Source organism: Carcharhinus amblyrhynchos, unplaced genomic scaffold, assembly GCF_965287045.1.
Source record: "Carcharhinus amblyrhynchos unplaced genomic scaffold, sCarAmb.v2.hapA scaffold_43, whole genome shotgun sequence".
NCBI lineage: Eukaryota > Metazoa > Chordata > Chondrichthyes > Carcharhiniformes > Carcharhinidae > Carcharhinus > Carcharhinus amblyrhynchos.
Genome location: NW_027649784.1, coordinates 3,926,513 through 3,947,905, shown reverse-complemented (window position 1 = coordinate 3,947,905; position 21,393 = coordinate 3,926,513). Strand labels below are relative to the sequence as shown.

At 47.9% G+C, this 21,393-nt stretch overlaps 1 protein-coding gene across 1 annotated transcript in view; it reads left to right on the top strand.

Moving 5' to 3' along the window:
* The first annotated feature begins 5,566 nt into the window (after nt 1–5,566).
* dnah2 (dynein, axonemal, heavy chain 2) overlaps nt 5,567–21,393 on the top strand; it is a 190,939-nt gene continuing 175,112 nt past the window's right edge. The window contains exons 1-7 of the mRNA XM_080181836.1: nt 5,567–5,677; nt 7,124–7,352; nt 8,109–8,219; nt 10,386–10,624; nt 13,937–14,128; nt 18,232–18,389; nt 19,481–19,568. Of these exons, the coding sequence (XP_080037962.1) occupies nt 5,567–5,677; nt 7,124–7,352; nt 8,109–8,219; nt 10,386–10,624; nt 13,937–14,128; nt 18,232–18,389; nt 19,481–19,568 (1,128 nt within the window). The remainder of the gene's footprint in view (nt 5,678–7,123; nt 7,353–8,108; nt 8,220–10,385; nt 10,625–13,936; nt 14,129–18,231; nt 18,390–19,480; nt 19,569–21,393) is intronic.

Sequence of the window (21,393 nt, the reverse complement as noted above, 5' to 3'; positions counted from 1 at the left end):
CCACGTCCTTCTGGCAGTATGGAACGTCGCTATTCTTTCTGCCTATGTTATTTGTCATGATGAAACCTGGTGTTGTCAGACTTTTTACTATGTCATTCGTGCCAATGTGAACAATGACATCTGTCTGATTTCCCTCCCGTTTTAGGGTTCTTTCACCCGCTCAGAGACGTCCAGGACCCTGGCACCAGGAAGGCAAAGTACCATCCTGGAGTCCCTTTTGCGGCCACAGAAGCACCTATCTGTGCCTCTGACTATTGAATAGCCTGCCACTATTGCTTTGCTACACTTTGTACTCACCCCACCTGTGCAGCAGGGCTAGCCATGGTGCCTTCGCTCTGGCCACAGCTGTTGCTGCCCCTAATGGAACTTTTCCCTCACCAGTAACCAAAACGGCATACTTGTTAGATAGGGGGAAAGCCATAGGGAACCCCCGCACTGACTATCTACTCTGTATGGCAGTCACCCATCTATCTCCCTGCACCAGTGTCAGACAATTTAGCAGACTCCACTAAGTGGAATAGCCATTCAGCCCCTTTAGCTTGTTCTGCTCGCCATTTTGACCAGAATTGGTTGGGGTGGTGGGGGGGAATGGGTATTTGCTAGAGTGTATGGAGAGTGTTTAAACTAATATGGCAGCAGGAAGGGAACCTTTGCAAGGATTCAGAGCAGGGGGAATCAAGAACAAGTGGAGAATAAGGAAACATAAGAACATGGTTCTTATGGACGTGGTTCCAAGGTGAGCAAGGATGGGAACTAAACACTAAGGCTATTCATGTTTAGGAAGGACAGATGGAAAGGAAAAGGTGATGCATTGTTGAATAAAGATGACTTTGATAGGATATTAAGGAATGATACTAGCACAGATGATTTGGTTGAAGGATCATAAAGGGAGCAGGCCACTGTTGTGCATGAGAAAAGATTAGTTGTGAGAGAAGGATCTAGAGGAATATATGGGTTGTAGGAAGGAGCTTAAAAAGGAAATTAAGAGAGCCAGAAGGGGTCATGAGAAGGCCTTGGTGGGTAAGATTAAGGAGAACCCCAAGGCGTTCTACAAATATGTGAAGAGTAAAAGGATGAGATGTGAAGAAATAGGACCTATAAAAGGTGAAGGGGGAAATGTCTGTGCAGAACCGGTAGAAATGGCAGAGGTGCTTAATGAATACTTTGCCTCGGTATTCACGGTGGAAAATGATCTGGGTGGTTGTACTGCAGGTTTGCGGCGGACTGAAAAGATTGAGTATGTGAACGTTAAGAAAGAGGATGTGTTGGAACTTTTAAATTGCATCAAGATAGATAAGTCGCCAGGACCGGATGGGATGTACCCCAGGTTACTGTGGGAGGTGAGGGAAGAGATTGCAGAGCCTCTGGAGATAATCTTTGCGTCATCGATTGAGACGGAGAGGTTCTGGAGGATTGGAGGATTGCAGATGTGGTTCCTATTTTCAAGAAAGGGAACAGGGATAGCCCAGGAAATTACCGACTGGTGAGTCTGACCTCAATAGTTGGTAAGTTGATGGAGAGGATACTGAGGGACAGGATTTATGAACATTTAGAGAAGTTTAGTATGATCAGAAGTAGTCAGTACGACTTTGTCAAGGGCAGGTCGTGCCTTATGTGCCTAGTTGAGTCCTTTGAAAATGTGACTGAACACATTGACGAAGGAAGAGTGGTGGATGTGGTTTATATGGACTTCAGCAAGGCGTTTGATAAGGTCCCCCGTGCAAGTCTTTTTGAAAAAGTGAGAGGGCATGGGATCTCAGGGGCTGTTGCCTTGTGGATCCAGAACTGGCTTGCCTGCAGAAGGCAGAGACTGGTTGTGGATGGGTCTTTTTCTGCATGGAGGTCAGTCACCAGTGGAGTGCCCCAGGGATCTGTTCTAGGACCCTTGCTGTTTGTAATTTTCATAAATGACCTGGATGAGGAAGTGGAGGGATGGGTTGTTAAGTTTGCCAACGACACGAAGGTTGGTGGTGTTGTGGATAGTCTGGAGGGATGTCAGAAATTGCAGTGAGACATAGATAGAATGCAAGACTGGGCTGAGAAGTGGCAGATGGACTTCAACATGGATAAATGTGTAGTGGTCCATTTTGGCAGGACCAATGGGATGAAGGAGTATAATATCAAGGGTAGGAGTCTTAGCAGTGTAGAGGATCAGAAGGACTTTGGGGTCCAGGTCCATAGGACTCTTAAATCGGCCTCGCAGGTGAAGGATGTGGTCAAGAAGGCGTATGGTGTACTGGCCTTCATTAATTGAGGGATTGAGTTTAGGAGTTGGGAGGTAATGCTGCAACTTTATAAGACCCTTGTCAGACCCCACTTGGAGCACTGTGCGCAGTTCTGGTCGCCTCACTACAGGAAGGATGTGGAAGCTATTGAAAGGGTGCAGAGTAGATTTACAAGGATGTTGCCTGGATTGGGAGGCATGCCTTATGAGGATAGGTTGAGGGAGTTAGGTCTTTTTTCCCTGGAGAGACGAAGGATGAGAGGCGACCTGATAGAGGTTTATAAAATGTTGAGAGGAATAGATAGGGTGGATTCTCGGAGGCTATTTCCTAGGGCTGAAATGGTCGCTACGAGAGGACACAGGTTTAAGGTGCTGGGGAGTAGGTACAGAGGAGATGTTAGGGGTAAGTTTGTCACTCAGAGAGTGGTGAGTGAGTGGAATTGGCTGCCGCCGGTGGTGGTGGAGGCGAACTCATTGGGATCTTTTGAGAGACTTCTGGACGAGTACGTGGGATTTAATGGGATTGAAGGTTATGGATAGGCCTGGTAGGTAGGGATATAGTCGGCGCAACTTGTGGGCTGAAGGGCCTGTTTGTGCTGTTGTGTTCTATATTCTATATTCTATGTTCTATGTTAAGCCTTGGGGACGAATGACCATAATAATGTAGAATTCTTTGTTAAGGTGGATAATGATGTAGTTGATTCTGAGACCAGGGTCCTGAATCTCAATAAAGGGAACTATGATGGTATGAGGCATGAATTGGCCTTGATGGACTGGAAAACATTACTGAAAGGAAAGACAGCGGACAGGCAATGACAAGCATTTAAAGAATGATTTGGTGAACTCCAGAAGTTGTTTATCCTTGTTTGGTTGAGTGTGGTAAGGGAATTATAGCCAAATCATGGCTTACAAGGGGAATTAGAGAGAGTATCAGATTCAAGAAAGAAGCCAACAGAATAGGGAAATAGCCAAGGAATTAAATCTGTACTTTGCTTCAGTCTTCATAAAGGAAGATAGGAATAATGTGCCAGAAGTGCTGAGAGAAACGTGTTTCAGTGAGAAACTGAAGGAAATCAGCATTAGGAGAGAAATGGTTTTGGGGAAATTGATGGGATTGAAGGTGGATAAATCTCCAGGACCGGATAATCTTCATCCCAGAGTACTGAAGGAAGTGGCCATGGAAATAGTAGATCCATTGGTGGTTATTTTCCAAAATTCCTTGGACTCTGGGATAGTTCCTACAGATTGGAGGGTAGAATCCTAGAATCATAGAAAAACTACAGCACAAACAGGCCCTTCGGCCCACAAGTTGCGCCGATCGTATCTCTACCTTGTAGGCTTACATATAACCCTCAATCCTATTAAGTCCCATGTAGTCATTCAGAAGTCTCTTAAAAGACCCTATCGAATTTGCCTCCACCAACACTGACAGCAGATGATTCCGTGCACCCACCACCCTCTGAGTGAAAAATGTACCCCTGACATCTCTGTACCTACTCCCCAGCACCCTAAACCTATGTCCTTTTGTGGCAGCCATTTCAGCCCTGGGAAAAAGTCTCTGAGAATCCACGTGATCAATACCTCTCAACATCTTATACACCTCTATCAGTTCACCTCTCATCCTTCGTCTCTCCAAGGTGAAAAGACCGAGCTCCCTCAACCTATCCTCATAAGGCATGCCACCTAATCCAGGTAACGTCATTGTAAACCTTGTAGCTAATGTAAACCCAATATTCAGAAAGGGAGGTGGAGAGAAAACAGGGAGCTGTAGACCAGTGACCCTAACGCTGGTACTGGGGAAGTTCCTGGAGTCTATTATCAAGGATTTTATAACTCGGCATTTGGGAGGCAGTGAGATAATCAGACAAAGTCAGCATGGATTTACAAAAGGGAAATCATACTTGACAAATATATTGGAATTCTTTGAGGATGTAACTAGTAGAGTTGACTGAGAACCAGTGGATATGGTTTATTTAGACTTTCAGAAGGCTTTCGACAAGGTCTCACATAACACGCAAAGTTAAAGCACATGGGATTTCAGGTAATGTCTTGAGACGGATAGAAAGCTGGTTAGATAGGAAGCGAAGAGTTGGCATAAATGGGTCTTTGTCTGATTGGCAGTCAGTGACTAGTGGGGATCCTCAGGGATCTGTGCTGGGACCCCAACTGTTCACAGTATATATTGATGATTGGGAAGAGGGAACTGAACGTACTATCTCCAAATTTGCAGTTGATACTAAGTTGGGTGGGAGGGTGAGCTGTGAGGAGGATGCAGAGATGATTCAGTGTGATTTGGATGGGCTGAGTGTGTGGGTATCTGCAGGGCATATGCAGCATAATGTGGATAAATGTGAGGTTATCCACTTTGGGAGCAATAATAGGAAGACAGATTATTGTTTGAATGAGTATAAATTGAGAGAGGTGGGTACTCAGCAAGACTTTGGAGCCCTTGTGCATCAGTTGCTGAAAGTAAGCATGCAGGTACAGCAGGCAGTAAAGAAGGCAAATAGAAACATCGAAGAAAGGAGCAGGAGGAGGCTGTTCGGCCCTTCGAGCCTGCTCTGCCATTCATTACCATCATGGCTGATTGTCCAACTCAATAACCTAATCCTGCTTTCTCCCCATAACCCTGAATCCTCAGACTGTGACCCCTGGTTCTGGACTCCCCCACCATTGGGAACATCTTCCCTGCATCTACCCTGTTTTGTCCTGTTAGAATTTTATAAGTCTCTATGAGATCCCCCCTCATTCGTTTGAACTCCAGTGAAAACAATCCTAATCCAGTCAATTTCTCCTCATGTATCAGTCCTGCCGTCCCTGGAATCAGCCTGCTTAGATGGGGTAGATCTTGCCAATTTGTATGCTTCTTACCTGAATCTGATACTATCTCTAATTTCCCTTATAAGCCATAGTTTGGCTGCAATTTCCTTACCATTCTGGTAACTATTCAATGTTTTGGTATTAGCTACTTCCTGTGGTAATGAATTCCACAGGTTTACTACTCTTTAGGTGAAGAAATGTCTCTTCACTTCTGTCCTAAATGGTCTACCCTGACACAGGTATCGGATGAGAGGCAGTAGATTTAAAACTAAGATGAGGAGGACCTATTTCTCGCAGAGGGGGGTAAATTTGTGGAACTTGCTGCCCGTAGTGTGATGGAGTCTGAATCATTGAATAATTTCAACAAGGAGATGGCCATATCTTTGATAAACAAAAAAGGGATAAGAGGATATGGGGAAAGTGGGGGGGTGGATTTGAGACCAGGGAGAGATCGGCCAGGGTCTGATTGCATGGCGGAGCAGGCTTGAAGGGCTGAATTTCCCACTTCTGCTTCTAATCCCCATGTTCCTACGTGATCGCGTCCTCACTCGGTCTCCTCTGCTCCAAGGAAAACAACCCCAGTCGATCCAATCTCGCTTCATAACTAAATTCTCCAGCTCAGGCGACATCCCGGTAAATCTCCTCAGCACAATATTATGTCGAAAATAAATGCCAACCCATATGCAAAGGTAGATGGGAGGGGAGATTGAGGGAAGACTTGAAGGAGTGGTGCATTGTATCAACCTTATTAATTGTGATACTGGCTTTGTATTGTGGTCCCTCAATTCCTCCCCATCTCTTTCGTTGCTATCCTGTCACGTTTTATGCTCCCAACTTTTCTCTGGGTCCAAAGCTCACACTCTGTGGGCAGCACGATGGCACAGTGGTTAGCACTGTTGCCTCTAAGCGCCAGGGACCCAGGTTCAATTCCGGCCTCGGGTCACTGTCTGTGTGGAGTTTGCAAATGTTCCTTGTGTCTGCGTGGGTTTCCTCTGGGTCCTCCAGTTTCCTCCCACAGTCTAAAGATGTGCAGGTTAGGGGGATTGGCCATGCTAAATTGCCCCTTAGTGTCCAAAGATGTGCAGGTTAGGGGGATTGGCCATGCTAAATTGTCCCTTAGTGTCCAAAGATGTGCAGGTTAGGGGGATTGGCCATGCTAAATTGTCCCTTAGTGTCCAAAGATGTGCAGGTTAGGGGGATTGGCCATGCTAAATTGCCCCTTAGTGTCCAAAGATGTGCAGGTTAGGGGGATTGGCCATGATAAATTGTCCCTTAGTGTCCAAAGATGTGCAGGTTAGGGGGATTGGCCAAGCTAAATTGCCCCTTAGTGTCCAAAGATGTGCAGGTTAGGGGGATTGGCCATGCTAAATTGCCCCTTAGTGTCCAAAGATGTGTAGGTTAGGGGGATTGGCCATGCTAAATTGTCCCTTAGTGTCCAAAGATGTGCAGGTTAGGGGGATTGGCCATGCTAAATTGTCCCTTAGTGTCCAAAGATGTGCAGGTTAGGGGGATTGGCCATGCTAAATTGTCCCTTAGTGTCCAAAGATGTGCAGGTTAGGGGGATTGGCCATGCTAAATTGCCCCTTAGTGTCCAAAGATGTGCAGGTTAGGGGGATTGGCCATGATAAATTGTCCCTTAGTGTCCAAAGATGTGTAGGTTAGGGGGATTGGCCAAGCTAAATTGCCTCTTAGTGTTAGGGGGATTAGCAAGGGTAAATACACAGAGTTATGGATATAGGGATTGTGGTTGGCGCAGACTTGATGGACTGAAAGACGTGCTGGTTAGGGGGGATTGGCTGCGCTAAATTCTCCCTCAGCGTACCCTGAACAGGCACCGGAGTATGGCGACCAGGGGATTTTTCCAGTAACTTCAGTGCAGTGTTAATGTAAACCCGCTTGTGACATAAATAAAAAATAAATACGATAATATTAAAAAATGCTCACATTGAACTCCATCCCAGTTACTTCACTTAGGGCTGTAATTGAGTGGGTTTATTCCTGCTCCTCTCCAGTCTTTGCCTACTTCTTATTACCACCAGCCCCATATCCAGCTGAATCTTGTTCCCTGTTTCTGTGCAGTTCACAGATTATCTCATGTACTTCATCCGCAAGGAGAAAGCTGAAATTAATGCGGAGAACTTTGTGCACGTGGTCCAGTTTGGCGTTCTCCGGGAAGGGTACCTGGAGAGCTTGCTGAGGCACATGCTGGGCATCTACGCCCCTCAGTTCATGGAGAACCGCATGTGGCCTGAGAGCCTGAAGAACAACTTTTCCGGACACCTGCACAAGTTCCTGGCCAGCCTCACAGGTAAGCTGCTTTCCCAGATATAGAGTGCTGGCCAGCCTGGTTTCCCTTGTTGTGTCAGTCTGCAATTAGCAAGTAACTCTCTAACTTCAGCTGACTCCAGAGGTCATGGGTTTGAGCCCCTGCTCCAGAGAGCTGAGTCAAGTTGATTCTCCCATCATCAGTGCTGAGGGAGTGCCGTGCTGTCAGAGGGTCAGTGCTGAGGGAGAGCCGTGCTGTCAGAGGGTCAGTGCTGAGGGAGCGCCGTGCTGTCAGAGGGTCAGTGCTGAGGGAGCGCCGTGCTGTCAGAGGGTCAGTGCTGAGGGAGCGCCGTGCTGTCAGAGGGTCAGTGCTGAGGGAGCGCCGTGCTGTCAGAGGGTCAGTGCTGAGGGAGCGCCGTGCTGTCAGAGGGTCAGTGCTGAGGGAGCGCCGTGCTGTCAGAGGGTCAGTGCTGAGGGAGCGCCGTGCTGTCAGAGGGTCAGTGCCGAGGGAGCGCCGCGCTGTCAGAGGGTCAGTGCTGAGGGAGTGCCACACTGTCAGAGGGTCAGTGCTGAGGGAGTGCTGCAGTGTCGGAAGGTTAGTTGGGCTGGGAGGGTGGGCACTGAGTGCTGTTGGGCCACGTAGACTCCTGGCTGGATGTGACCAGTGAACAGTGTTGATTGGATTAGAGCTGGGACCCTCGGTCACACATTGGCCTGCTGTCACATGGCCCACACTACTATTCGGGGCACTGTGTAAAAGATTGACCCTGCTTTGCTCTTCCCCTGGCGTTTTCTGCAGATGCTCGCTACAAGCTGGATGGCCACACTGTCCTCTACATCCCAATTGAAAGCCTGAATCTGACACCTGAGCAGGCAGCAATGGACAAAGATCTCGTACAGAGACTGGAAAGTATGTACAGTTTACAGCACCGTAACCATTAGACGCTCACCAATACCCTCCCCCTTCCCAAAGTGCATCACCTCACACTGTCGTGAAAAGATCCTTAATGCCACCATCAGTAGAAGTAAAGTTTTATCAATGTCACAACGAGGCATACATTAACACTTCAATGAAGTAACTGTGAAAATCCCCTAGTCGCTATGCTCCGGTGCCTGTTCGGGTGCACTGAGGGTGAATTTAGTATTTAACCAGAACGGATTCAATGCCCCGAATGTGTGGAGCACTTTCTCCCCGTGTCTGCGTCCGGTTTCCCCCCTCAGTCTGAAAGTCATGCTGGTTAGGGTGCATTGGGCCGTGTTAAATTTTCCCTCGGTGTACCCGAACAGGCGCCGGAGTGTGGCAACTAGGGGATTTTCACAGTAACTTCATTGCTGTGTTAATGTTAGCCTACTTGTGACACTAATAAGTAAAGTTTAGTTACTCAGAGCAAGTGTTAATCCAGGAGTGCTTGCTCCAGGCAAGCAGAACACCCAGTCATCCCCACCCCCTCTGGGAAGAGTGGGGCTCACTGAATAGGCAGGTTATTCCATTTCATGGAAATATTTGAAAATTATTATTATTTTAAATTGGTATTGGAAAAGAGCCTGAGTTCAAGAGTAAGTGATTTGCAGGGAGAATTACAACGTGAGGAATGAATTTCAAAAACCACCCACTCACCATGGGAGGCCAGAGCTCCAGATTACACATCAGATTGGATGACGCACAGCAACAAGTCATTTAGCCTCACTGCTCTGTATCTGCTCAACTCAGCTGGTCAGCAAGCCCCAGTCCACTTCCCCCCTCACTATCGTGCTTCCCCTAGCTTAACCTGGAAATGCATCTAAGGTGGGCGGTGGCACAGTGGTTAGCATTGCTGTCTTACAGCGCCAGGGACCCAGTTCGGGTCACCCTCTGTGCAGAGTATGCATGTTCTCCCCGTGTCTGCATGGGTTTCCTCCGGGTGCTCTGGTTTCCTCCCACACTCCGAAAGATGTGCAGGCTCGGTGGATTGGCCATGCTAAATTGCCCCTTAGCATCCAAAGATGTGTAGGTTAGGGGGCTTGGCCATGCTAAATTGCCCCTTCGTGTCAGACAAATTATAGGGATATTTTGGGCATGGGTGGGATTGTTGTCAGTATAGGCTCGATGAACTGAATCACTTCATTGTGCACTGTAGTGATTCTATGATTTTATTCACCTCAACCACACATAATCCAGGCAGCTCCTGGGGTGGAGCACAGTGGGAGTGCTGCACTGTCAGAACTATTGATCTTTCAGTGAGATGTTACACTTCTTGTATCTGTTCAGGTGAATGCAGATGGTTTTGAGTCATGATTCATTACTACAGTCCTACACAGCTTCTATCATCCAACTCAAAACATCCTTTGAAAAACCCTGTTATTTGGACATTCCTCTCATTGCTAGTTGTAACACTCGCTATTTGTCTTTAAATTATTCAAACATAATTCAATGGTTCCTGTGTAACAGCATTGAGAGATTAAATAGCCTCCTCCTGTCCCTCTATAACAGGTTCGAGTGGGGATGAATGGACTCCTCCTGTTCCTCTGTAACAGGCTTCAGAGAAGCTGAATGGCATCCTTCTGTTCCTCCTAACAGGCTTAAGAGAGGATGAATGGCCTCCTTCAGTTCCTCTGTAACAAGCTCAAGAGGGGCTGAATGGCCTCCTTCTGTTCTTGTGTAACAGGCTCGTGAGGGGCTGAATGGCCTCCTTCTGTTCTTGTGTAACAGGCTCGTGAGGGGCTGAATGGCCTCCTTCTGTTGTGTAACAGGCTCGTGAGGGGCTGAATGGCCTCCTGTTCTTGTGTAACAGGCTCATGAAGGGCTGAATGGCCTCCTTCTGTTCTTGTGTAACAAGCTCAAGAGGGGCTGAATGGCCTCCTCCTGTTCCTGTGTAGTGGGCTCAAGGGGCTGAATGGCCTCCATCTGTTCTTGTGTAACAGGCTCGTGAGGGCTGAATGGCCTCCTCCTGTTCTTGTGTAACTGGCTCATGGGGGCTGAGTGGCCTCCTCCTATTCTGAAGATACATGGGAGCAGATTAGTTAAGGAGGGGCAATGTGAGTTGGAAGTGAATGTGCTGAGCAGGGTCTTGGTGTTAATCTGTGCATTTTATTTTAGCTGCAGTTGTTCACTGGACCCGTCAGATTAAGGATGTTCTGAGTGCCCAGGAGGCTGTGGACACGGGCGAGATTGCGGGACCACTCGATGAGGTGGAATTCTGGCGTAACCGCTGTGATGATCTGTCGGGGATCGGTTTCCAGCTGGATAAAGCTGGTGTCAAACATATCCAGGCTATCCTTGAGCTTTCCAAATCCTCTTACATTGCTCCCTTCCTCAAACTAGCCAAGCTCATCCAGGTACGTCCCAGCTCGGCTTTATATAAGGACAGTCTGATTGCTTACCGATCCTTCAGTAGATAATCATTCTGTCGTGCTCAGTGCTTTGATTGCCAGCCTGTGTGTGACGCTGAACTCTGCTAGGGCAGTGTTAGCATTGCTGCCTGCTGATCCTCTCTAACCCTTCCACCTGCTGTCCCCCGGGCACTTCCCTGCCCAGGACACCTCCCTGCCCCCAAGATCTCCAGCTAATAATGAAGAGTGGTGTTCTTGTGATGAGGAGGATGAGATTCTGATCCATTTTCTTCCTCTGTCCTGACCCTGGAATGCTGTTGCTGTGCTCCTACTGATATTCCAGCTGAGAAAAGCAGCTCAACAATGGTGATGCAGTGGGACAGTGGTTAGCACTGCTGCCTTACAGCTCCAGGATTCAGGTTCAATTCCTGGCCTCAGGTCACTGTCTGTGCAGAGTCTGCACGTTCTCCCTGTGTCTGTGTGGGATTCCTCCGGTTGCTCCAGTTTCCTCCCACAGTCTGAAAGACATGTTGTTAGGTGCTAACTTCTCCCTCAGTGTAACCGAACAGGCACTGGAGTGTGGGACTGGGGGATTTTCCACAGTAACTTCATTGCAGTGTTAACGTAAGCCTACTTGTGATACTAATAAATAAACTTTAAACAAAAGCAGTGTCATGTGCGGCCCTCCGCTAAGCCCAGTAAGAAGTTTCATAACACCAGGTTAAAGTCCAACAGGTTTATTTGTAACAAACACCACTGGCTTTTGGAACTGGCTGTTCCTTCATCAGGTGCATTGGAGTTCTGATCTCAAACAGGCCATATAAAGACACAAACTCAATTTACATGAATAATAATTGGAATGTGAGTCACTACAGCTAATCAAGTATTAAAGATACAGACAGTGTGTTTGGAGAGAGCATTAAGCACAGGTTAAAGAGAAGTGTGTTGTCTCCAGACAGGACACTAAGTGAGATTTTACAAGGCCAGGCAAGTCATGGGGTTACAGATAGTGTGACATGAACCCAAGATCCTGGTTGAGGTTGTCCTCGTGTGTGCTGATCTTGGCTATCGGTCTCTGCTCAGCGACTCTGCGCTGTCGTGTGTCGTGAAGGACACCTTGGAGAACGCTTACCCAAAGATCGGAGACCGAATGCCCGTGACCGCTGAAGTGTTCGCCAACAAGAAGGGAACAGTTTTGCCTGGTGATTGTCGAGCAGTGTTCATTCATCCGTTGTCATAGCGTCTGTAGGACCTCCCCAATGTACCATGCTTCGGGACATTCTTTACTGCAGGTAGACAATGTTGGCCGAGTTGCAAGAGTATGTACCGTGTACTTGGTGGATGGTGTTCTCACATGAGATGATTTCACATGAGAACGCCATCCACCAGGTACACGGCACATACTCTTGCAACTCAGCCAGCGTTGTCTACCTGCAGGAAAGGCTGTCCCAAAGCATGGTACATTGGGGAGACCATGCAGACGCTACGACAACGGGTGAATGAACACTGCTCGACAATCACCAGGCAAGACTGTTCCCTTCCTGTTGGCGAACGCTTCAGCGGTCACGGGCATTCGGTCTGTGATCTTCGGGTAAGCGTTCTCCAAGGTGGCCTTCACGACACACGACAGCGCAGAGTTGCTGAGCAGAGATTGATAGCCAAGTTCCACACACATGAGGATGACCTGAAGTGGGATCTTGGGTTCATGTCGCACTATCTGTAACCCCCATGAATTGCCTGGCCTTGTAACATCTCACTTACTGTCCTGACTGGAGACAATACACGTTTCTTTAACCTATGCTAATGCTATCTCCACTCACATTGCCTGCATCTTTAAGACTTGAATAGCAGGTTAGCTGTAAAGACTCGCATTCTAATCAGTATTCTGTAAACTGTGTGTGAATTTATATGCCCTTCTCTGATCAGAACCTTCCACACACCTGACGAAGGACCACTGTTTCCGAAAGCTTGTAAGATTACTATCAAATAAACTGGTTGGAATCTAACCTGGTGTTGTCAGACTTCGTACTGTGTTTACCCCAGTCCAACGCCGGCATCTCTACCTCATCGAACTCAACAGGGGAATCTGATCGATTTATATAATATTCTAAAAGGGATTGATAGAGTGAATGTAGACAAAATGTTTCCCCTTATGAGATCACAGGTATGGGTTGAGACATGGTAGATTTAAAACTAAGATGAGGAGGAACTACTTCTCACAGAGGGAGGTGAATTTGTGGAACTCGCTGCCCCAGAGCGCGGTGGACTCTGAATCATTGAATAGGTTCAAGAAGGAGATAGCTTTCTGACAAACAAATGGTTTAAAGGGATATGGGGAAGAGGTGGGGAGGTGGATTTGAGACCAGGGAGAGATCAGCCAGGGTCTGATTGAATGGCAGAGCAGGCTCAAAGGACTGAATTTGCTGACTTCTGCTCTGAATTCCTACATTTCAACTGATTCTCTGCATTACCACTTAGCATCTCTCCACCCCCCCCCCCGCCCCCATCACCAAAAATTAAACTGAAATTGTCATCTCCTCTGTAAAAACAACCTTTTGTGGTCTCGCTACAGCCCTCCGCGCAGCTCTGTTCCCAGCTTTTCCTGTTCCGGCTTCAGAGTGATTTACAGGTGTGAGCAGATGAGTGACAAAGGAAACAATGATGAGGAGGTACAGCCTTAAAGATCAGTGCCAGCATGTCCTGGGGAAGCACTTCTTCGTGCAAAGGTTGGGGGGGAGGGGCCAGGGAACTATACAAAGCTCTCCTGGAGAAAGCTGAAGTTTGCGAGATCCCTGGTAAACGTATTGGCAAGTTTGTCAGCGTGTCTGACAAGTTGAGCAAGTATATCCACATTTTTTTTTAATTTCCCGGCTGGGCAAAACACCGTGACAATCACATCATCACAATACTCGTTTCATTAGATAGGATCAGACTGATGAGACAGTAATGTAGTCCTGATGCAAATCTTCAAATATGCAATTATAAAAATAACAAGACCACTTAAAGCTTAAACTCGCTGTGCAGCACATTAAGGTATAACTTTTAGTAAAAGGGTGGCTGAAAACTGTCAGTTGTCCCACCCCCACATTTCTCAATCCTCTTGTCAAAGCCCCCTCCCCGTCTCTTCCATCATTGCCCACCTCCGTAAAACCCTATCTCCTTCCTCGCCTACTTCTTCTTGCTACTCCTACTCTGGGTTCAATCTCCCCTCCATGTGCCATCTTGGACAGGATTGTGGCTCTACCGCCATCGTGTCAGTTCCCTTCGGCGTTTTCCCCTGTCATTCTCTTTGTGTTTATCTTTACACTTTGCATTCAGGACGGACGTTCTCAGGCCCAGTCGAACCTCAGCTTCCTCACCATCCTCACCAGCCCGTGTGCAGAACTGACAAAGATGAAAGTCAAGAATATTCCAGACAAGCTGCCTCACATCCTCAGCCTCATCCGCATCATCTGGGTCAACTCCAAGTTCTACAACACCAGGGACCGCATCACCGCACTTTTCCGCAAAGTGAGTAAAATCAGAGCAGAGAGGGTGGGGGTGGGGGGTGGGGGGGGGGGGCCAGGCTCATTCTCGCCTCTCGAGTCAGAAGCTCGCAGGTTGAAACCCAAGTTCAGAGATCTGAGCAAGAAATCGGGGAAATCTCCAAACCGAGATTGACAGATTTAGATGGGTTTGGGGATTAAGGCCTGCGGAAGTCAGGTAAGTAAATGGAGCTGAGATACAGATCAGCCTTGCTCCAAATGGATGGCAGAGCAGGCTTGAGGAGTCAAATGGCCTCCTCTTCCTGGCTTCCAGATAAACTTCCTGCTGCATTCATAAGAACTAGGGACAGGAGAAGGCCATCTGCCCCCTTGAGCCTGCTCCGCCATTCAATAAGATCATGGCTGATCTTTTTGTGGACTCAGCTCCACTTACCTGCCAAATCACCATAACCCTTAATTCCTTTACTGTTCAAAAATTTCCCCAAGACTAATTTATTCCCGTCATTGAACTCATTCCCAGTCCCTCAAAGATCTTTGTGTTCCTTATTCTAACCTTCTTCCTGAAATCCAAAGCTTTTAGAACAGCAGCTCACCTCACTGGTCACCCCTGTCTATTTTGACCTTGGCTGCTGCCCACGCTACTGGGGTGAGCCTGGGGTACTCAGCTGAAAGGAGATACAGAGCTGGGGTTTGAATGGGCCACTTGAACACCCATTTGTGTGTGAACTGCAAGGGCTCAGTGCTGTAAAGGTAGATCAATGCCTCTAACCCTCCCCCCAGGGGCCCCCTCGGATGGGGTTGATGGGGCGGGGGGGGATGGTGGACTGGGTTGTGAGGTGGGGAGGGTAGTTAGCTTGTAAATGGTGCAAAATACAGCGGAGGCTGGAACCTGAAAGAAAAACAAAAATTGCTGGAAAATCTCAGCAGGTCTGACAGCATCTGTGGAGAGAAAATAGAGGAAATGTTTTGAGTCTGGTCAGAAGCAAAGAGCGGGAAAATCGGGCAGGATTTATACTGTGGTGGTGGGGGGGTGGGGGGGGGGTGGTCGGGGGGGGGGGGCAGGGGCTGTAATTGACAGGGAGCGGCATGGCAGAAAGACAAGGGGAATATAAATGGTGAAGATAAAGACTAGGAATGGTGCTAAGAGAGTCCATTAAGAGATTGGAATGTGTAGATGGCAGAATGAAGGTGCAGAGTATAGGGATGCGGCAGGTGACCCCAGTAGGGTGGGGACAGGAGGGCTGAAACAAGATGTAGTGGAGCAGTAAGAATATAAAGCAATAAAAATGGACGAATCAGATGAAAAGAAGAAATGAAATAAAATAAATGGAAATGTTTTGTGTGGGTTTCCTTCAGGTGCTCCTATTTCCTCCCAGAGTCCAGAGATGTGCAGGTTAGGTGGATTGGCCATGACTTAGTGTCAGGGGGACTAGCTAGGGTAAATGTGTGGGGTTACAGGAATAGGGACTGAGTGGGATTGTGGTTGGTGCAGGCTCGATGGGCCAAATGACTTCCTTCTGCACTGCAGGGATTCTATAGTGGAGTTATGATGGAGGAGAGAGTTCGCGGTCTGAAGTTGTCGAACTCAGTGTTCAGTCCGGAAGGCTGCAAAGTGCCTAATCGGAAAATGATGTAAGGCAGGAGTGACTAAATAACATTAGGAATGATGGTACAGGCCAGGAAGTAATGGGACAAAGGACAAAACATAATCCAGAGGAGCAGAAATTCACCAAATGTGAATTAATGCCAGTGTCACAGACTGGAGGGGCTTGAATTTAAACAGCCCTAATTTCTCCTCTTAGAAGCGTAGAAGATAGGAGCAGGAGGAGGCCATTCAGCCCTTCGAGCCTGCTCCACCATTCATCACTATCATGGCTGATCATCCAACTCAACAGCCTGACCTAGCTTACCATGCATCCATAAGCAGAAAATTGTTTAAATTTCCCCGTTTATTAGCAGTGATGTATACTTCCCAGCCCCTCAATTCCGGCACGGTCCAATTTTTATTAATTATTCCACAACAGACTCAGGATGGGGGAAATCAGAAAGTAGGCCTACTCACGCACACACAAACACAAGAGGAGGGTTGCAACCCAGCCCTCTTTTTCACTCATGCAATGAATGTAGTGTGGTTAGCTCTACTGCCTCACAGCGCTAGGGACCTGGGTTCGATTCCAGCCTCGTCTGTATGGAGTTTGAAAACTCCCCCCGTGTCTGCATGGATTTCCTCTCTTAGTCTTGAGATGTGCAGGTCAGGTGGATTGGCCATGCTAAATTGCCCCTTAGTGTCCTGAGATGTGCAGTGTAGATGAATTGGCCATGCTAAATTGTCTCTTATTGTCCAAAGTTGTGCAGCATAGTTGGATTGGCCATGCTAAATTTGTGAGATTATGGGGAAAGGGTGGGGATCGGCTTGGGTAAGATATTCTGTCAGAGTCAGTGTAGATCTGATGGGTGAATGGCCTCCTTCTGCAATACAAGGATTCCATGATCTTGTGAAACATCCTCCTTCATTGTGAAGGGTTAAGGTTTGTGTTTTGTCCAGCAGTCTTTTGAGGCTGAGAGCGACTTTTCACAAATTTTGAAATGTCCCCAGTTTAATTCACTTCCCGTGAGAGATGATGAGAGGCCACAGTGAACTGTAAAGTATGGGAGCTGTGTACTAACTGATGGGTGGCACTGCTGCCTCACAGTGCTGGGGACCCAGGTTTGATTCCCGGTTCGGGTCACTGTCTGTGCGGGGTCTGCATGTCCTCCTCCTGTCTGCGTGGGTTTCCTCCGGGTGCTCCTGTCTCCTTCCACAGTGCAATAGTGCTGGTTAGGGTGGACTGGGCTGTGCTAAATTCTCCCTTAGTGTTACCCGAACAGGTGCTGGGAGTGTGGCGACTAGGGGATTTTCACAGTAACTTCATTGCAGTGTTAGTGTTGGCCTACTTGTGACACTGATAAAAACACCTGGGTGTTTGCTGTTCCATATCTGTTTGTACACTCTGGAGATTTAAAATTATTCTTGCCGTGCACCTTCCTAAAGCTGGGCTTTCTCCCAGCGTTAGTGTGGATATGAGAGGACAAATCAGGAATAGTTTTGCCTGCAATTTCTTCTCCCTGCACGAGTGAAGTTTCAAAGCCTCCTGTGAGTTTCTGCCTAACATCACCCAAATAGTGGAGAGGGCAATGTTCAAATGCTTTGAGCCTTTGTTTGCTGATTAGAGAGCCAAATTTCAGGCCTTGTTAGAAATACAGAGTTAATTAGCAACGAAAGTGGAAGTACCAGATTGTGTCAATATATTATGTAAATAAAATGTGTGAAGGAATTATGCATGATATGGAAACAGGTTGTGTACATTTTAAATGGTAATTTAGTTTGATAAATTATGCAGTGAGTGTGATTATCCCGGCTATGCACTCTAGTTTAAATGAAATTAGTTTTGCATTATTTTGTATGAATTAACGCCTCTTATAATGGTTGAAAGTACTCCACTGTGGTAGTCTTGCCCCACCTCCCCCTACCTCCATCAACCTTGTTATTTTCATCATAAAATCTTATTACAGCTCATTTGGAGTATTGGTGCAGTTCTGGTTGCCACACTACCAGAAGCATGTGGAAGCTTTGGAGAGAGTGCAGAGAAGGATGTTTCTTGGTCTTGAGGTTGAATAAACTCAGACTGTTTTCACTGGGAAAGACAGAAGCTGAGGGGAGACCTGATAGAGTCTACAAAATGATGAAAAGCACAGACAGGATGGATAATCAGAGGCTTTTTTCCCAGGGTGGAAGTGTCAATTACAAAGGCGGGGGGGCACAAGTTCAAGGCGAGAGGGGGAAGTTTAAGGGAGATGTGCAGGGGAGGTTTTTCACACAGAGAGTGGTGGGTGCCTGGAACGCGCTGCCAGAGGAAGTGGTAGAAGCAGGCACATTATCAACATTTAAGAGGCATCTGGATGGGTACATGAATAGGGAGGGAATAGAGGGACATGGACCGAGTCAGGGCAGGTTTTTTTTTAGTTAGGGCAGCATTATCGGCGCAGATTTGGAGGGCTGAAGGGCCTGTTCCTGTGCTGTACTGTTCTTTGTTCTTGTTCATTCTGACCACAAACTGAAGACAAACTTGCTATCCTGTCCCTTTTCAGCTGAGTAACGAGATCATCCGTTTGTGCTCTGGAGAGATCTCGCTGGATCGGATATTTGACGGTCACATCAAGTTGAGTAAGATCACGCTCCACAACTGCATCGAGTGTTGCCAAGCCTGGAAGAGACATTTTGCACATGCAGCCTCCATGCACACAAGGTGAGTGAGGCCTGGTCATATCATCTGCTCAGCTGCTGTCCCAGAGCTTCAACTATCAGCTGGTCTCAGATCTGGAAGGGATGGGATAGCTGAGGGAGAGGAATCCATTAAACCCAAGGGGCTTGGGAAAGGGGAAAATTAGGCAGTGATTCTTCTCCAGATTAGTGTGTGTGTGTGTGAGTGTGTTTGTGTCATTATAAATAAGAGCAGGATTAGGCCATCCAGCGCCTCGAACTTGCTCCACCATTCAGTGAGATCGTGGCTGATCTGACTGTGGCCTCAATTTTGCTTTACTGTCTGCCCCTGCACTATCCTTGGCTCCCCTGTCGATCAAAAGTGTGGGTGGGAGTATGTGTGTGCAGGAGTGGGTGTCCGTAAGGGGCGTGGGGGGGGGTGTGTGTGTGTGTGCAGGTGTATGTATAAGTATGGTTGTGTGCAGTTATGTCCATGTTGCATGTTTGTGTGCCTGTGTGCACTTGTGTATGGATGTGTGCATGTCTATATTTGTTCGAGTTTGTGTGTATAGTTTTATGTGTATATATTTGTGTTTGTGTGTATGGTTGCATTTTCTTGTGTCTAGGTTTGTTTGTGTGTGTGTATCGCTTTGTGTGTATATAGTTCTGCTTGCGTGTATAGTTGTGTGCAAGTGTGTCTGGGTTTGCAGGTGTGTGCATGTGTGTGTGTGTTGTGCACATATATGTGTGTGTGCGTGTATGCATGCACGTATGGGTGTGCATGCACACCTATGTGCATGCGCGTATGTGTCTGTTATGCACACGTGTGCGTGTGTGTGTGTGTATTGGATGGAAGCACAGGGAAGCTGCCATTCTTACCCAGCTGCCCTGTGAGTGGCTCTGACCTTGTGTACAGGGTGTGCCTGTCCGCTGCATCCAGGCCCAGGCAGCAGCGCCATTTCACTGGCTGAGTAATTCTCAACATCATTCACTTTGGGAAAAGGACATCCTGGGAACAGAGTGAGTTTGATCTGACACACATGGTGCCAGTGAAACCGTCCTGCCAGGAGGGGGATTGGAACCAGATTCCAGGGAACTGGACTGAATCCTAAATGTGCTCTTCCCTCCTGCTTACAGGTTCTCAAACGTCCCCTGGATCTTGGACAACACCAGCGTCTTTGCCCAAGTGGATGCCTTCATACAGCGCTGTCGTGACCTGCTTGAGGTAAGGTTGGAGAAGCAGTTTAATACTCATCCACAGACAGGCTACAGTAAAATAAACCAAAGACAAGCACTGCAGACACTACAACTCTGAAACATAGACTGGAAATTGACAACAGTTCAGATAGCAGCGATGGAGCGAGAGAGAGAGAGACTTAGTGTTTCCGGCTGGGGACCTTCTTATCAGAACTGGAACAACTGTGTGAGCGAGGGCGCATGTATATGTATGTCTTGAATTAGAAATTTACCAGTCCAGAAGGAAGCCCAATGCCAGTGTTTAGCAGGCAAATTCCCCATTATTCTTCTCTCATTGCAACACCTTTCCCCTCTACTTTTGCTGGAATTGCCCCTCCACCTGTCTCCTCATAACAGCTGTGTGCCTCCTATGTGATTGGACACTGCTGGAATATCATCTGTGGGTTCGTGACCGGTGCTCTTCCCCCCCTATCTGAGAAGAATTCAATTCCCCGAGCAGAGTCTTGAGCTGATAACTGACACTCACCTTCCAGTGACAGTGCTGAGGGAGCGCCACACTGTCAGAGGGTCAGTGCTGAGGGAGTGCCGCACTGTCAGAGGGTCAGTGCTGAGGGAGCGCCGCACTGTCAGAGGGTCAGTGCTGAGGGAGCGCCGCACTGTCAGAGGGTCGGTGCTGAGGGAGCGCCGCACTGTCAGAGGGTCGGTGCTGAGGGAGCGCCGCACTGTCAGAGGGTCGGTGCTGAGGGAGCGCCGCACTGTCAGAAGGTCGGTGCTGAGGGAGCGCCGCACTGTCAGAAGGTCGGTGCTGAGGGAGCGCCGCACTGTCAGAGGGTCGGTGCTGAGGGAGTGCCGCACTGTCAGAAGGTCGGTGCTGAGGGAGCGCCGCACTGTCAGAGGGTCAGTGCTGAGGGAGCGCCGCACTGTCAGAGGGCCTGTCTTTCAAAGAAAACATTAAATTGTGCAGATGTAACTCCAGTGCAACAGTTCTGTTGAATAGTAGCAGTGTTATCCCTGTATACATGCATGTAGGTGTGTATGCACACACATATGTGCATGCGCGTATGTGTCTGTTATGCACACACGTGTGTGTGTGTGTGTGTTGGATGGAAGCACAGGGAAGCTGCCATTCTTACCCAGCTGCCCTGTAGGTGGCTCTGACCTTGTGTACATATATAAACCAAAAGCATGGCATCATGACAGAGAATAAAGAACAGGACAGCACAGGAACAGGCTCTTCGGCCCTCCAAGCCCGCGCTGGCCGTGATCCCCGCTTAAACTAAAATGGTGTGCCCTTACAAAATCCCTATCCTTCCATTCCCATCCTACTCTTGTATCCATCTAATTAACCCTTAAATGTGGTTATCATACCTGCTCCCACCACCTCCCCAGACAGCGAGTTCCAGACCTTCACCATCCTCCATGTAAAAAAAAACTTGCCTCATGTGTCTCCTCTAAACTTTTACCCCTGCACCTTAAACCTATATCCCCTTGTACTTGACTTTTACATAAGAACATAAGAACATAAGAAATAGGAGCAGGAGTATGCCATCTAGCCCTTCGAGCCTGCCCCGCCATTCAATAAGATCATGGCTGATCTGTCGCTGCTCAGTTCCACTTTCCCGCCCTCTCCCCATAACCCTTAATCCCCTCTCTTATCAAAAACCCATCAACCCGCGTCTTAAAAATATTTAGCGAGGCAGCCTCCACCACTTCAACGGGCAGAGAATTCCAGAGATTCACCACCCTTTGAGTGAAGAAGTTCCTCCTCAACTCCGTTCTAAACCGCCCCCCTTTTATCTTGAGGCTGTGCCCCCTAGTCCTACTGTCTTTTTTGAGCGGGAAGAGTCTCTCCA